The 18,108-nt window shown below is 42.3% G+C and overlaps 1 protein-coding gene and 1 long non-coding RNA gene across 2 annotated transcripts in view; both read left to right on the top strand.

Moving 5' to 3' along the window:
* LOC145441282 (uncharacterized) overlaps positions 1 to 18,108 on the top strand; it is a 237,075-nt gene that overhangs the window by 197,399 nt on the left and 21,568 nt on the right. The window lies entirely within an intron of this gene.
* On the top strand, positions 2,093 to 17,732 carry LOC145441269 (frizzled-2-like). The gene is made up of 12 exons (XM_080319089.1): positions 2,093 to 4,877; positions 7,871 to 8,046; positions 10,462 to 10,623; positions 11,066 to 11,177; positions 11,256 to 11,361; positions 14,065 to 14,247; positions 14,308 to 14,409; positions 14,908 to 15,029; positions 15,091 to 15,229; positions 15,775 to 15,913; positions 16,387 to 16,469; positions 16,530 to 17,732. The coding sequence occupies exons 1-12, from the start codon at positions 4,197 to 4,199 to the stop codon at positions 17,192 to 17,194; spliced, it is 2,670 nt and encodes an 889-aa protein (XP_080175215.1). The 5' UTR covers positions 2,093 to 4,196; the 3' UTR covers positions 17,195 to 17,732.

The following is an 18,108-nucleotide window of genomic DNA, read 5'->3' as shown; positions in this document are numbered from 1 at the left end:
TATTTATTGATTTTACCTCGGTAATTTATTCCGTACATTGCTGCATAATATTGTGTAAGCATTTATGGATTAATGAGAATTTATGCTATGGTATGTGCTTGTGGATGCCATCATGGCAGATATGAATCACTGGCATAAGATGAAACAAGGATCAATAGTCTGTAATAGTCACACTTCTTCGCACGCCATGTGCCGAGGTTAGCCTTCAAAAATTCATGAACTCTAAAACGCCATTTGACGATCATGCTTCGTGTTTTACGTAGGGTCTGCCAAGCTATTTCTTTTATATATATCGATCTCATTTCGGCCAAGAAGACAGATTTAGATGATACGGTACTTGACCCTTAAAAGGACATCATATTGGATATGGGGAAGATAGCTGGCAAGCTGGCTAATCACTTGTTAGCTATGTTATGTCATCATCACTTAGAGATTCAGAAGCAACTTACACCAAATGTATGTTCAATTGTTCATAGTGTGTCAAGTTTGATCCACTCTACGCTTTTCGGTGGACCCTCACCACGCGGTTATTCAATTATCTTCTGTTTTATGAATTTTACAACGTTCAAATGCGACAAGATCCTCGAAAAGAAGATTAGCTTCGAATACAATCATTCGAGACAAAATTTTATTGTTCCTGGCGTCATTAGAATTGTTATTATAGCGACGAGGGTATAAATTGTACGCTATTAGTCTTTCGTCGCCTGGCTTACGGTATTATTGCTATCGAGATAACTGGTATTTTGGAGGAAATAGGTCGTTCCCAGTAATCATTGATATTAGAGTAATTACGGCTCGGATGCATTAATCAGGATGAACCTGACTGCCGTAATTCTACGTCTCGTAGCACTAGCGTACACCACTTGGGCACGCGCCGAATACAGAACTTCGGCTAGTATAAATAGGAGTTTGCAGCGCAGATCAAGTCACAGCACAGCCCGCAGATTAACCGTCCTATGGTGTTATGAACTGAACTTGAACATCGATACGGATACGACAGGTTAAACTGAGTTGGACTGTGCAAGTGTGCATGTTATGTTGAATGACGATATAAAGGTTGAACCCTTGATGCTCCGGAGTCGATAGAACGTTATTGCAAACATTATAGCACGGACATTGGTCATATGTTGTAAGGCAAGGTCTTTTGTGTGCTTCAAATAAATCTATATTTCGTGGTGCTTACAAATTCGTTCCTTTGTTACGGAGGTTCAATCATACCTAGCAGAATGGAGTCTCCAAACGAAGATGTAAGAGGGGTGTGTCGGTTGTCTTTTACTAGTTTACTGAGCGTAAACTGGTTACAGAGTTGTGTATATCATCGCGAAAGTGAGAATATTTTCATTCGTTCGTTAAAATATTTTGTTCGGATCTTTTATATTGACACAACGACGCCGCAAATTCGTTTCCTATTGCAACATATTGCAGCCACGAAATCTATTGATAATCTTTTTTCTGCATCTAGTTAGCAGCAGATCTACATTTTATATTGATCTATGAACAGTAGGGTTCTTCAAAAATGACTTTTTTTCTCAAATCGTACTGGCTACTTGATAAAATTGGTAGGTTACCTAATTTAGGCCTACACACAAAATTTGGTTCAATTCCAGCCAGTAACCGCTTTGCTACAGGAAAAGTAAGTTTCTATTTATTATACAAAATAAATGTTGAAATTTTTCTGTTCACCACATAAAAGTGTTAGGCTGTCTATAGAAACGATGCTGACCAAATTTGGTTCAATTCCAACCAGTGGAAGCGGAGTTATTGCCGTCGAAAAATTTGGATTTGACTAAAATAGTATTTACGGTGAGCACAATTATAATAAATAAACGAAAAATCGGTCACCGTAAATACTATTTTATTCAAATCCAAATTTTTTCCAAATAAAAAATTTTCAAATTTTTTATTATTTATTTTTACATAATACATAGAAACTTTATTCTCCTGTAGCAAAGCGGTTACTGGCTGGAATTGAACCAAATTTTGTGTGTAGGCCTAAATTAGGAAACCTAACAATTTTATCAAGTAGCCAGTACGATTTGAGAAGAAAAAAAGTCATTTTTGAAGAGCCCTAATGAACAGACAAATACATGCGTATAACGTAGTGTACATGCGGGGATCTGATTTCACGCCGCATTGCCAACTACCAAGAGAGGTTATGTAATAGGTCAGTAAAACTGCGTTATCTATAAACTTTTAGTAAGAGATGATCATATTTTCCGCAAACCAATCGTCAAACAGAGCGTTGTTTGGGATAAAAACAGATTAATGAGTTTTCGAGAAGGAAGCAAAACAGAGCGTGGTTGACTGTTTGTTTGTCGTCTGATTTCGGGGATATCCTATAGATATATGGGGTAATGTTATTTCACATTGCGATCCTTTTACATACGAAGTGATAACATTAATCCCGTCCGCTTCGATCAAGTGAAAGGGGCGTTGCTACGTCACACACGGGACCGTAACTGCCGCACCCCAAACCCCCCAATTGGTCTGGAGGGCGAGCTCGAAAGGGGCCCAAAATTATTTCATGAATTCACATAAATTATTGAGTATTTCTTTGAAAATTTATGCAAATTCTTCAAAAATTTTTGCGCTCTGCGCGATTTGATGTTGCCAAATATATTGATTATTGGGTACCCTTGCCCCAAGGAAAAATACGCATGATTTATAGAAATGTGAATCTCAGCGTCGGCCAATTTTTTTGATCACCGTATGGGGACCCAAGACCAACGATTTGCGGGGGCCTGACGAAGTGCTGTTTGTTTCGGTCCTGTTCACACATACCACCGCCCTCGTCTAAAAGTAGCTCACATCCGAGAGTTTGTACAGTGCGGCAAAGTTTACGTTTAGATCACGGTTTATATATAATATGAATTGTACTTGGTGTAGGATTGTAGGCTATGGTATAATAGTGGAGTAATAATATGGCGTAAACTACTTCCCACAGATTTATTCTTTGCATTGCTTGTGCGTTTTATGCACTAAAAATATTTTTCAAAGTTGGGGAATTTCCTGCTACGGTCAAAGGCTACGTAGCGCTTAATCATTGCGCAATGCGGACCTCTCCATTAACGCTTCGTTTAAAACAAACACATACGTCTCCCATTGCGATACATTCGATATTGTTATCCATATGGTATCATCTGGTAGTTGACATTTGATAGCTTGTGCATATCGGCTGCCGATAGTGCCACCCATGGTTGGTCTGTTACAAATAAGCTTGTGTTTGTTGTACGTGAGAAGAATTGAATATTCCAAATCCTTTTAGCAAGAATATCTCCTTCAACAAACACGTGAAGCATCAAGTACGATATTATGTCAAAATACTGCTAAACGAACACTACCAGACATTATCTGTAACGATGACAGACAGCATGCTTGTTCGCCGGTTAAACCTGGATTTGGACTCGTTGAGTTTAGTCTAATGAAGCAACATGCGACCGGGTTTGAGTTATGTGAAACATATGAGTGACCCACGTCAGATTTTCTGTAACCTCACTTTTAAGACGCAACTTAACATTAGCTATCAATACTGTTGGAGTCAAGGCGATGGTATAAGCACGTGTGCTCGTTTGAAAAAAGAAATCATGAGCTACAAACTTGGTATGAGACGTGACAGAGGGGCACCAAGACCAGACTACCTCTGTTCACACCTCAATAGAAAGTATAGACTTACGAAATGAGTGTTTGGTCAGGGATTATGATGTGTATAAACGTAGACATGACAAAATATATATCTAAACACTTCAGCAGCTGCCATGTAGGTGTAGGTGTGTTCATATATTATAATCAATTCGAATGTTTATCAGCGTTCGAATCAGAGCCAACTGTCACGTAAAAGACAAATATATATATTGCTCATTTGATTATCGAGCACAGCCACAGCCCTATACCATTTTGCAGCCACGTGCATTGGGCGAAAATAAATCGGGTATTCAAAGTTAAAGACTGTGTCCAAACTTCGAACCGAGTTGACTCTGCTTTACCGGAGGTCTTGGTATCCGCAAACCGACATTTGTGTTTAGAAGGAAACCGTAATTATCCCTACAAAATATGTGTGCTTTGTAGATGCTTGTAGCTTATGTGTAGGCAATGTTTGCACTGTAGGAAATAATCAGTGAAGCGGATGTTTGTCTACCTGTATGGAAAACCTGACTCACTCTATGCATGCGGGATATTAAAGCACCGAACAACTTAATATGACGAGAAGTCTACCATCAGAATATATTATGACGACTTTCGTGTCATGCGCGATGTTATTGACGTTGATGGACGCAGCTACGGCGACGTATGATGTTAACATGAAAGACGAGGTACGGCCTACATGTCAACCATTATCGGCTCCGAATTGCATGGCCACGCAACACCAAGTATTTAGACAAGGTCGGTACGGCCGGTCCACATCGCGACAACTCCTGGATAGGATTGCAAGAAAAAAACGGTTCGCAAGATTGGACCCGATACCGTGGAGGTACAACTCGACCACCTTTCCGAACTTCGCCAACGACAACACCCCGGAACAAGTGATGGGATCGCTACGTAGACTGCACCCTATGATATCGACTGAATGCTCCAAATACCTCAATCTCTTTTTATGTTCCGTATATTCCCCCGTGTGTACAGAGTTTGGAGTCGTGCCTCCGTGCAGAGAACTGTGTGAGACAGTGGCCACTGACTGTGAAAGCGTGATAAGAAGTTTCGGAATAGAATGGCCCGATAGCGTTCAATGTTCGCTGTTTCCGTCGTTTGAAAGTCCTTCGGGAGTGTCGGATGAAGACGGTCAGATGGTCGGCGATACGATCTACGCCGGCGGCGAGGTGTTCATGATACGCAGAGTTGCCTCCTTGACGTGGATGGGGTCATTAGTTGCAGATGGAAGGGTAAATATTATTCGACCAACGTAAGAGAAGTACGCATAGCTATTTATTCGACGATTCATCGTCCAAGGCCCTGGTAGAGATGATAAGTTACGTGTCATTAGAAAAGTTGTTGCATATCAAAGCGAAATCACCATATTTTTCCTCGCAAGCAATCCTGTCAATTCTATTATACGCGGGCGCTTTTCTGATGGATGCATGGATCACACAATACATGAATAAATAATATAAATATTCTGTAGGGAATGTGCATAGGTGCCCGAGTATACTGTTTGACAACGTTTTCGACTGTGGTTCGATCCGTTAAACTAGCAACACGCGCCCTATACTCGCATATAATATATGTTTCAACTTCGTCGCATTTATCAATGAATCGCCGTGTTCCGATTATGACACTCAACTTCGGGTTAACGAATTAATTGTGAACTTACTAGTATATCATATGGTATAGAATAATCATAGTTACATTATACACTATGCAAATAGAACATTTGAGGGTCTGTATATTAGGGTTACCGTATTTTGGAAATCTGAAAAGTGGACACTTTTTCAAAATTTTCAGACTTTCAATGCTGGAGTAAAATCCGGAAAAAATGGCACATTTTTCCCGACTTTGTTGTCAGTTGTCTAAAAAAAGGTCATTTTCCCGACTCGGCTCCAGAAATGCACACTTCTGTTGATTTCTCCGTTGGTTGACTAAAAAATGGGCAACTTTTCGGCTCAGCTCCGAAAATAGCCGCCAGACCGTTACTTCAGTGCTTATTTACTGTATCTCAGTTGAATTTTACCCTATATTTTACCAAAATTCTCAAAAGAGGACATTTTGTTGTCCTCCGGGGACACTTTGAAAAAAGTCAAAAAAGAGGTCAAATCCTCTTAAAAGAGGTCGTATGGTAACCCTACTGCGTTCGTGTTGGTACAACAGCTTCTGTCAGCATGCCTGCTTATTTATACCCCGAAAAATTGAAGGTTCAAAATGAATGCATAGCCATTAGCATTTCAAATTAAACTCTCAAATACCAACGCTGCGAAATTGCTGCTAAAGTCTCGATATCTAGCCTATGTTTCATCTGCATGAAAGTTGTCCGTGAATCTTTGCTTATTTGACAAAACCTGCGCTTAATTAACGCTTACCGTCCCATCGCTAACACGTGCGAATTACAGCCGTCATGTTGTCGAGTTACAGCCATCATGTTGTCGTGTCACCAGAAACTTGAAAATGCACTACGTGACTAAAAAAGATACTCATATCGAGCACATTTAGTTTCAATGTTCAATGTTCATTTATTCTTCAATGTATTCCAAAGTTTCATTTTGTTCAGCTTCATGCTGGTGACGTCATATTTTGTGATACGATTGTTGATATACAATCAGCCTTATCTGAAAAACATTCTTGGCACTTTGTCATAATAAAACAACACCGCCTTTGAAATTTAGTAGAGCTTGTACCCAGAGCGATGCCTTTCATTTCACACCGCCATACCCATCTTCGTATGGAAGGATATGCTTTAATGAATATTACCAACGTATTCAGGTTCTTTCCTGCAAATATTGCGCTACCGCCTGCCACGTTTCCAAACACCCCGATTGTTGTAACGAAGCTAGTCCAACAAAGTAAACACTTCATGTCGTCGGGAGCAGGGGCTAACACCTTGGACAGGTGTTTTATTTTGGAAACGCGGTATATCGCCCGATTCCTGCGATATATCTCAAAAGAGACCGCGGCTCGCTGGCGCATATCTTTATATTTGGTAATCCCACGAAATCCACGAGAGAAACATTCATAAACCTTCAACGCTCGTGAACCTTGAAAGCGCGAATTGACAGAAGCTGAGCGCCGCTGCTTTCTTACGAAAGTTATCAATAGTTCGTGGGATATATACTCACTCTGAAACATGCTGACACGATTCGAGATTTTCCGCTGGTAACTGACACCACAACTGCGATTACCTCATGTTTACAGTTAGTTGCATTATATGGTGGTCAGGGAAAATCGACAAATACAAATGTTCTTGATAACGAAGTCCATTAAAGATCAATAAATCATAGGTAATCCGAAGCAACTGTATTGTTACCATATCAGTGTGAAATAAATTCTAGTCCCACTTTCTCAATCTCTGTTATGAATACAACGATGGTATCGATAAAGTGTGACATCATCATTGGCATTGTGGTCAAAGGCCGTTAGTTATATTTTATTTCAACGACTGGCGAAGAAGTTGACACCTCCCCTATAGTGAATATTAGTCTCATTTAAGTGACATTCGTATATTGTGACGTCATACACACGAATAACGCTCATATGTGTAAAATTATTGTAACAGTGACGTGCGTCACAGATTGATCGTGATAGATATAGCGAACATAGATGAAGCCTTTTATCCGCTGTCTGGGCCACTACTAGGATTCCGTGCCAATAATTTGTTCAACATGTGAGCTAACTGTCGATTGAGGCATCTTGAATGTGGTTTAACGAGCCTAAGGTTAGCCGCGTGGCAGCAGTGGGCCTTCTGTTCTACCGCCTTGACCTCTGTTACCATACGTCACGCGTTCGTTACAGCGAATGAGCGTTACGATACATCCACTTCTGCGTATCATCAATCGCATTCTTGCACATGACCTGTGTTCACCCGCCTGTCAAACGGTAGTGCTCAACAGGACGGTGAATTAGAGCGATGAGATGGGTGCATGTTCTCGGTGAAATAAGATGTTTGCGAAGGGAGCATTGAATAGCGTGTAGGATTCACTGAAGTACATTTTATAACAGGCTTATTGACTTGTTGTCAATTTGTCACCTTCAAGTCTGAAAGTTTTTTGCGGTGTGCGATTCGGTGTTTGAAACAAGTCCCATTGAATGGAATTAATCCATTTACCACCAAAACTGATTCTTGTTTGCCTACAAACTCACGCCGGTGGTCACGAAACTGCACGCACCCATTCGGCGTCGCTTTATTGATAAAACACCGGATATGCAAACATTCAATGTTGGTTTACAGATATGCATTCCGCCGACCGACACCGACGTGATAGGTCCGCAATTGGAACTGCTGAAAGAAAATTATCACAAAAGGCCAGTTCGTAAGAATATCACCGACTACGAGCACACGAGGGCTAATCATCGGTACGGGCTTTGGTGCCCCGCTGAGATGCGGTCACCTCCAGGCCAATCAGGGTGAGTAAGTGGATCTCTTTGTGAGAATCGTGAGAATTTGTGTTCGCCGGTGGTCTCCGCGTTATCAAGTGCGCATGGCTACTTGCACTAAACTGCGTGTTCCTTTCAAACTGGGGCAGCAACACAATACCCGCATTACGTGGCCCGTTATTAATGCAGCGTGAGATCGGTGGCCGGCAAAGGAGAGTTAATTAAAGTCAAGTGGATCCTTCCTAGCTCAATGTATGATGGATGCCAATTGGTTCCAGCTTATGGGTTGCTGTCAATACGTCATAATTTTTTGAACATTCCGTAGTACTGGGCTTGCATCACTGTGAATTTAGTAATCAAGACAGAAATTGGATTAATAGTTAATAATAGTAATACCAGTAAAATTTTAATTCCTACTCGGGACATGCTTAGACTACATTCGACTTCAGGGATAAGTTGCGCAAGTATAGCTGAATATACTTGAGTACTCCGAAAATGTAGAAGCATTCCGATAGTGGCCACCGCTAATACCGCGTAATTAGAACTCCCGGTTGGATATCTTAGATTGGAAAGCTGCAACACTCAGTACGCACGCGTGTATATATAAGCTTGCAAGCACGACTATAACCCAATATGCTGCGGCATCTTCTGATGCGTATAAGTCATTAGTCAGACAGGCCGCTCTTTCAGCAAGCTACGATACAGTATTTGTTTGGCCAACTGTACGATTGAGTTTTGGCAAAAACTACGGTACATAATTACTGTACGGTACTTTCTTCGTATATTCTTGCTCCGGTTATGAGCCTTTCGAACAATATATATTATAACTCAATTGAGTTGCTTGCTGTGGCAAGGCTTTTGTGTGCTACATGGAGGACGTAAATTCTGAATTTTATGCCGCCCTACTAGCTACTACTATATCATGGCCAATGTGCTCAGTCAACTTAAATGCGTTTTGCATGATACGATAAATGTAACAGATTACAGTACGTAAATTTCACCGTACCATACCGGACTACCTACATACGATTTCGTGGTACGAATCACGTGAAATTTTATCACATCATATCGCACCGTACCAATTTTTTACTGGCGCAACCTGTTGGCACAAACCGTCTGCTTATTAATGAACGCATCGCTATTAAATCGACGAACCCCAAATTCATTCCTCCATTGCCTTTCTATTGATTCAATCAATCTGCGCGGGAATGCGAATCGCCCTTCCGACCCGCACATCGCGTCAAAAAGATAGATTCCACCAGCTGTCGGCTGTTATGGATCCTCCATATTTATCAACTTGAAAGCCACATTCATAAGCTGACAATGGGGACACTTGCATGGGAAGCGAAGCATGCCGAATAACAAGAAGGTCACATCGGCCTGATTAAAAAATGTCGTGTTTGTTTTGCGAAGTGGTCGCGGATCTTGCGGTGGCTTACGTTGAAATGGCATTCAAGTCAACGAAACCGTGTATCTTTTGTGGTAGGAAAATGCGCCGAATTTACGGCCCACTGTTCGCGTGCGCATTGAAATTCGTATTCAATGAAGGCGGTTCATTCATCGAAAGTGAGGTCAAGATGTTTATCTCAACCGCGATTGTCCGTATTTCACCCGCATGTAATGACAGATTGCTTTATGACGTAACTGTACCCGAGTCTTAAGAACGTCCGAATATTGGTACTCCTGTGGAGCAGTGATATGCTGTCGCGAGAATAGAGCCCTAAGAAATATGTATTATATGTTATATGATATATATGGACTTGATAATGAATCATGCCACTGAAAAAACTTGAGTATTGATTTTGGTATCATTTGAATGGAGCGGCTCAAAAGCGATAAGGAAGTTTGAATCGGTCCCACTACCCGATTTGAGTTTGTCATGCAGACATGTTGTTTGACATGTTGCAGAACGAGAATACTTTTGTATAGATATACGAGTGTGCCTGTTCAAGAAGCCAGCACTGTCTCTCACTCATCCAGACTATGATTTTGTTTCACCAGTGATTGGAATCTACGTGTCTCGATAAGTATATGCCCGCACTGTATCTATAGGCACTGTTTCCGAATATATGCTATTAGTGTCATTGACATGACGTTGGGCAAACACAGATAATCCTTGAAACGTGACACAAACGCCTTTACACTATCAGCAAGGAAGCTATATTCCATCTTTTGTTGCACTGGTAAAAAGGCTGCGATTACCGCCTTTTACGCGGGTATTACACGACTTATCCCGCGGTATTGGGTATTGGGAATAATGCAGAAATCGGGTGCGCTATATCTTTGAAGCGGATCTCCAGACCTCAGTTTATGCGAGTCGGAGCTGCCGTTGACCTCGAGGTTAATATTTCTTGGCGTTGAAAAGTATACAGTTGGCAGCAGCGCCCTTTTTCACACATTGTCTCTGATGTAGTGGATGTAACACGCCTTTCTTTTCCTTGACAGGTACTCGTTTCTTGGAATGCGTAACTGCTCACCCCCGTGTCCCAACATGTATTTATCGGAAGGGGAATTGTCCGTAGTTCGTTACGTTATTTTGTCCATGGCGTCATTGTGCATTGCAGTGACGTTTTTCACACTTTGCACTTTTCTCCTGGACATGAAAAGGTGAGACTTTTGTCAAGTTACGTTACTCGGAACACCATTTTTCGAAGTATATAATTTTGAGTGTTCAGCGATTCTATAATTATATTGAAATCATGCTGTCACCAACGCTGCTAAATTACAAAAACGGAATTATAAACTCTTATTGGAGTAGAATGATCTTGTAAAGTCATAAAGTGTATTTGCAAAGGTATGCGAATATCATCGAAAGCTGTATCATCTCATGTATAGAGCTGTGATTTCGAAACCAATGATATGGTCAGCAACTCGGCTAGTTTTAAACTAGCTGCAAACATACTATATATTAGTTACTGATATCAGGCATTCAGTGCAGCACTATAACGTCAACCTACTTCAACACGCTGTAAAAGTGCGAGCGTGTCTCATTATTATCGAATACACTATCCTCACACAAGTAAATTAAGGCGACTTTCTCTCGTTCCAGATTCCGATATCCGGAGAGACCCATCGTTTTTTACGCATTATCTTACTTTATCGTATCCGTAGTCTTCATTATCGGTTTCATGCTCAAAGAGGATGCGGCCTGCAACGAAGAGGTGTGTTTTATTTTCGTGTGACCTATCGTATCGCAATCTAATTGCGTTGCCAATATTTCATCGCTTCTTTCTGTTTAGATTCGAGATATCGATACCCACGATATCGTCCAGGGCTTTACGGTTGTCAAAGGAAACCATAAACAGTCGTGTACCGTAATCTTCATGTTGCTGTACTATTTCACCGGTGAGTAACGTCAAGGAATCGGTGTGACATTTACACGAGGGAAATTCAGCACACGATCCGCGTTGTATGCTTGAAACTCTGATTCCCTAAATCCCTTCTGAGAGCGTCTGCAAACGAACGGGGTCTATATTTAGTGAAATGCGCCCACGGTATCAATTTCTGCCGGCGGATCTGACATTCAAAGTTCAACGAACAATTGAATGAATAAGAAGTATTATTGACTTAAGATTTATCACATCAACTTCCTATCGACTCGAATGTTTGTCCAAGTCAACACGGGCCGATGAAGTATCATCGCGTGAAGTACGGCAATATACCTCCTGCCAACTTTTAATATACAGCGGATCTTGATCGCGCGCCTTGCGATATCCAGACTAGAAGGGTACAAACTGTCGGGGCATTGATAACAAGTCTTTTATGGCTTTGCTTATGACTTCTTTTGTGTTGGAAGCACACATCCCATAATTCGGGAATCGTGGGTTATCATCGAATTATGCGGATGTATAGTTGCCTTTCAACCGGTGCGGTAGATTTCATGTATCATTAACGATCGACAATCATTAACGTTCTCGCGACATTTTTCGTTATCGTCCGATACGAAAATACAAAGATTAGGGATGCGCGGTAGATTTCGTCACTGCCGTTACGCGGCGTTTGGCGGAAACGAGTAGCGTTCGACCGGCTGCAACTCATAAATTGTCGGCTGACACAAATTTGTAGCTGGACACGCTGTGGTGGATCGCGATGTTTGTGTAAAGTTACGCCAGCTGCCTACTGGAATGACATACTTTCAAATTCATATCCTGTCACTAATCAAGGCTTCAAATCCATCTCCATGTCAATGTATTGATTTGTTAGCATTTCAATCGGTAAACAGTCGCTATAGCGAAATATTCTATAGAAAAGCTTCTTGGAAATATAGTGTCTCTGTAGAAGCCGACCGATTAAATAGAGCTTTTGCTTCATTTTAGCGTTATTCACTTGTATTTTATTGCTTTTGTGTTTCGTTTCTCTGTGCATTTTATTTTCCTATACTTGACTAAGGGAAGAAATTGATTATTACATCCAAATATGTTTGGCGAATCCAGCCTTGCCCACTTTAGTCTTACCCGGGCAGTGTCATCTACTGTCAGTTTGAGAATATATGATTGCATGATTATTAACAGTGCGTTATGGTCGACAAAATTTACAACTAAATCTCTCTCGCGCTCTCTCTCTCTCTCACCCTAAAGCCTAAACTAACAATTGAAATTATACGCAAAACGATTTCCAATTAATGAGTGAGCGATTTCGAAAATACCGGCCAGATACCTGTTATTACTATGAGTCTGCACCCTAATGATCTGACTCAACTTGCATCTCTGCGTTGGCAATCTTCGAAAATCTGATGAGAATCCTAGGTAAATCACACCCGCGAGGTGAAGCGTAACCTCGACAGTCAAATAACGCTTGTCATCCCTAAAAATAACAAATTCGAGAGCGCAGGAGCACCGTTGATCAGATACGGCTACGTTTGCAGACAGTCCCAGTGGCCATGTCAATGATCTCATGTATAACTTACTATATGTTAAAACACCAAACCATTGGCATTACGCGGCAGCGGAATATTGCTTACAAGGCGCCAGTTTACCTAATCCCCATGAATGGTCTTACACTTACGCGTATGCCACTTGATGTTATTCGTCTGTTGCCGAACGGCGGTTTTCCTCCGTTCTCAGCTGTGGATTTTATCCCACTTGTGGAAAGCAGTTCGCTTGATGCTCCCATTCAGACTCCTTTCGGAGGAGATTAACGCTTGTTGACCCTCATCCGGGAGACATTCCATGTGGGAAAATTACTTCTCGTGCAGTCATACGTTGACTTTACACGTCACGCCGCCAGATATAATACGAATGTTTTCGGATTTACATTACATTCATTACGTGCCTTCATTGATCTCTACATTTATGCATTATGATGAGATATTCCATGAATGATTGAGATGAGAGCATATTTTTCTTCTCAAAATTGTCCAGCCTCGGCCTTAAGTTTGGCTGTATACAGTACATTGTGAACAGTATCAGTGGATATCAGGTGGATTTTTCCTACATTCATGACATGCAGGGCATGTACCCATACTAGCTGCGAGCTGGCGTAAATCAATGGATCCCTACGTGTTTACGGTCGCAACAAAATTCCCGCAAAATTTGGTAAACTGATTGCTGAAAAAATGTCAGCACTTTCGCGACCCTTAGAAAAAAGACAAACGGCCCCCAGGTTGAACACCACTCGTGGAGATGAAATAACGAATCAAATATGTACCCATACCAATGATACAATATGCATGGTTTTGGTTGGAGCTGTTTTCGAGTACCACATTCTAGCGCCGTTTTGGTATCGTAAACATAAATGGAACCACCCCTTTCCCTTAGGCACACGGCGCGGGTTTATTTGGTTCATTCAGGCCGACTGGTATGGGCGAGAAAGTTTAATGTTGTAACAGAAAGTACCGCAAACTTGCGAAATCTTCATTTTTCGTTCATAGTGTTAGCCAAAAGAGCATTAATTCTCAACCCACACCAGGTGGTACTATTTAACAGAACATGCGCAACCTCATGGCGTAAAATCAGAGTTCACCCCAAGCCGTCCGACGAAATATCTATTTTCCCACCTACACTGCATTCCATTTATAGCAGATAACAATGTCCAAATTTTATTGTATAGTTAACGGGACCATTTGGTGGCTGATACTGACAACTACCTGGTTGCTTGCCGCTGGATTCAAGTGGGGTACGGAGGCCATTGAAAAATACTCCACATGTTACCACGCGATCGCGTGGGGCCTTCCCGCCATCCAAACACTGGCCGTGGTGACGTTTAGCAAAATCGAGGGAGATAATATATCAGGTATGGACCGCGCATCGACTTACTTAACTTCGCCCCGCTGATCATCGGTCGTCGTTTTAGGGGTATGTTTCCTGGGACTATACGATTCGGATGGTTTGAGGTACATGCTGCTGATTCCGCTCTGCGTTTACTTTGTGATTGGGATCACGATACTGTGCGCCGGTAATAAATTTCTCCTAGTAACATAATATTTATTGCGCCACTTCCCATTGAATGGTACACGATTGTCGACAGGCTTCTGATTACCAGTGACATTCATATCAGAGGTTACCAGTTACAATTCGGAGCTACTTTAATATTGTACCTATTTGAAAAGTAATATGGTCATTTGGATTATAGTCGAGAACATACGTCTTGCAATTCTGACTGCTTTGCTTTCCTGACTACTTTAACCACCTCTGACCACATCTACACTATACGCAAAGTAGACTTCATACATTTCACAACTGACAACAAGGCAACCCGGAATTCTACTTCACGACCTCCTGCTTGATATTTAAAAATGGATAAACTTCAAGAAATGTCTGAGACGTTGTCACCCTCTTACACTCCCCTATTGTTTCTTCATCAAACAATATCGCTGGAATGAATTCCTCACGACAGTGAACCCTTGAGGTATAAAAATGTGCACTTGGTCTAACATATTTCTCTTCAATTCAGGATTCTGTTGCCTCAATCGGGTTCGAATCAAACTAGGCGACAAGAGAAGAGAAGACAAGAGAAAGATATCCAAATTTATGCTCCGTATCGGAGTTTTCAGTGTCCTTTACATCGTTCCACAGGTAGGCCAATTTGCATCACGCGGTATCCAGTAAAGCGTCTCATGCATCCTATCCATTGCAGATCTTGCTCCTGGTGTTGTACGCCGTCGAAGACTCGAACAGAACTCGCTGGGAAGCGAGCTGGTTCCTGAAAGCGTGCGACGACTACAGAGTGCCGTGCCCCGCGGAAAATTCGAACGTTACAGTATCCGCTGGAGGAGGTAAAACCATATCTCTCGAACTGTGGTCAGGTCAAGAGGAGTTCATGGTATTAGCCAGTTTGTGCCAGCGCCATCAGGCACTCGAGCTACAAGCGTCTTATTTCATGTTGATATCGATATAGATTGATTTTGCTACACCCGTGAATATCCGGTACAGACTAGGAGACGTCGACGGGCCGCGAGTCCTGTAGGCTTACGCACATTGTTGGCCTTCACAGTGATAAATAAATAAATAAAAATGAAGATATCATAGGTCACAAAACAATCGCATGAGAAATATTTCATTTCGGATGTAACACGAGACGCATATTGTGGTTCGGCGAATATTTCGGCCGTATATCTGTTTTCTCGTATGTAAGTCAAATAAATGACCTCTCTCTCTCTCTCTCTCAGAGAAAGGTAAAACCTGAACTGGTTCTCAGGTCATTAAATCCTTTAGTCAACGACGCACTTCGAAGTGTATTGGTCATGGTGAAATTTTGACTCCATCCCAAGTCTGAACCCACACCAACGCACATCACTATATCCCAACCTTTTACATCCAGGCAACCAGAAGCCGCACGTTATCGTATTCTGCTTCAAATACATCATGACGTTGATTGTCGCTCTACCCTCGCTGTTTTGGGTCGCATCCAAGAAAACTCTGCAGTCCTGGCGATTGTTTCTCTGCCGCCGTTACAGCAGGTAAGGTATTTTATCCTGCGCAACCCACCCAATCAGTCAACACGCATTTATAGCAGTCTTTCCGGACCACAAACTACTAAAGTGGGTTTCAGTTGAACAGCAAAACTACTATGCAAAACCTTTACTACTTTGGATGTTAAAAAATATCAGTCTGGGATAAGTTCTCATCAGTTTTATATGTGGCGTCATAACAACCGCGGGGAATAGCCTGCACCGTATTATTGAAGGTATTTTCGAAATTTGCATCTATTTGTAGCGCCATCAGTCGTATCGCGTTAGTGGCGAAGATTCATTCAGCCATTTCAAAATGATCCACCACCGTTGAACCGCTAAAAGTATGCGGACCCACACGCTGGAGTAGATTTCAACCATTCATTTTCAGTTCTACTTGACGCAGGCTACTTCTACTTGACTAGCAACGCTGACTACTTTGACCACGTACTATACGGTTAAAGGCTTCTTACTTTTTGCAGTGCCACGGGAAAAGTTACCTCAAAGCACGCGAAATCCTACCGACCCAACGCGTCTATTTCGATAAACGCACTGCTGCCCGATGGTGACCGAATTTCCCAATCCCGTAGATCGATTTGGTCTCATATCGATTTTTACCGTTTAGAATATTCGACAGCACAGTACGACCGCACGCGCGCGACATTCGACGACACGGACGACGTGTTCCTTTCCTGTAGTCGCAACAACATCACGCAGGAGTCGTCGGTGTCGGCGCAGCCACGCGGCGACACCGAACGCGATTCCCGCAAGAACGAAATACTCCAGCACGTAATCCAAGATTTACAATCCGTAGACCCGCCGCCTTTATTGGAAAAGGAACCGGCTTCTATCGAGGACGTAATAATAAAACAGTTTCCAGAACCGCACCGCCGGTCTATGAATACCAGAACCGTGAGCTCATCCTTCACCACTTCATCATCCATGGCGGCGCTGATGCATAAGCAATCGTCGTCTATGTCGTCGCTTGACTCTGACCCTAGAAGGCGACGGCACCGAAAAAGAAGGTCCAGTCACAGGACTTCTTCTCTGAACAGGCCGGAATTCAAAATGCGCGACGCGCCCAAAACGGCTCATTCGCTAGGCTCGCTGCTCGCACCGCCCGCTCTGGGCGCGGAGAAACCGCGGCCGCCACCCAAGCCGCGGCGGTTATCATCGCTGCCGAAAATACAACACCGACAGGCTGGTGATACGTTCGATTCCACCGTACCTAACTCTTCAGTTCCCGCGCACGGCCAAGACAAAACAGACGACAGTACTGTGGAGCTTTAGAATCTATAGAAGCGAAATCCTGTGTAATTTTATAAAGAGATATCTCATGGCATTTAAAGATATGTTTAGTGCCGCGGGGTAGCCTACTATGAGTTTAACGATTCCCACAAGTTGCGTTTGAGATGAGTTTCTGAAATGTCCGTAAATGCACTCGCGTCTAGCATAGCTAGCTATATAGCGACGGTATCGGCGAATTCGCACGATACAAAATTTTGACATGCGTCATGTTGGCGCTGACGTAGGCACGTTCTGAATAGTTAAGCCATAACTGACGCGCGGTCGCATCTTGCCACTGTCGGTAGCGAGCTATTGACGATGGCGATTGATTTACGAATGTCTGACTTTCGGACATTTGCCATTTCGGACATATGCTTTGGCAAATGCTCGAATTGTCTGATTACCTGGAAATAATATCAGTCGATTGCACATTCAACTTCGTCACTGTACGCATCGGTGATCGTTTCTATTTCGACGATTTTTAATAATATTATAATGCTTTTGTATTTTCAATAAAATTTACTATTTGTTCCGTTTTTGAGGGAATTGTTTATCTGGCTATGGTTTTGGGGCGGGCGTGGGAATATTTCGCGATTATTAGTTACTACTGTGTTGTAGATAGTTACCGATATGATGTCTTCCGGAGTTTCGAAGTCACAACACAAGCCAATTGCCCTTGGAAGGGGCAGCATTATTAAAACAACACCTAGTACTTGAATACCAGCATCTATCAGGCAACGTATTGTGAGGCTATGTTGCAGTCTACGCCTGCTCACAAATCTTTCCATCTGATTAGTATAACCTGCGGAGAGTCACTAAAGAGAGATTGCCATGTACAGGTGGACCGGGAACAGCCACTGACTCTACTTATGTGGTGGCAGGTCACGGCACCGCCGACTTACGAAATTCTGCTATAA

This window comes from Botryllus schlosseri, chromosome 6, assembly GCF_051294905.1.
Source record: "Botryllus schlosseri isolate E-star chromosome 6, Bs_hap1, whole genome shotgun sequence".
In the NCBI taxonomy this organism is placed as follows: domain Eukaryota; kingdom Metazoa; phylum Chordata; class Ascidiacea; order Stolidobranchia; family Styelidae; genus Botryllus; species Botryllus schlosseri.
This window is presented reverse-complemented; position numbering and strand designations above follow the sequence as displayed.

What these genes read in the sequence shown, in the direction of transcription:
- LOC145441269 (XM_080319089.1), top strand. Translation starts at nt 4,197, where the DNA reads ATGACGAGAAGTCTACCATCAGAATATATTATGACGACTTTCGTGTCA. An exon ending in TTTCTCCTGGACATGAAAAG is followed by an intron (nt 10,624 to 11,065) that starts GTGAGACTTTTG and finishes CTCTCGTTCCAG; the next exon opens with ATTCCGATATCCGGAGAGAC. An exon ending in CTCTGCCGCCGTTACAGCAG is followed by an intron (nt 15,914 to 16,386) that starts GTAAGGTATTTT and finishes TACTTTTTGCAG; the next exon opens with TGCCACGGGAAAAGTTACCT.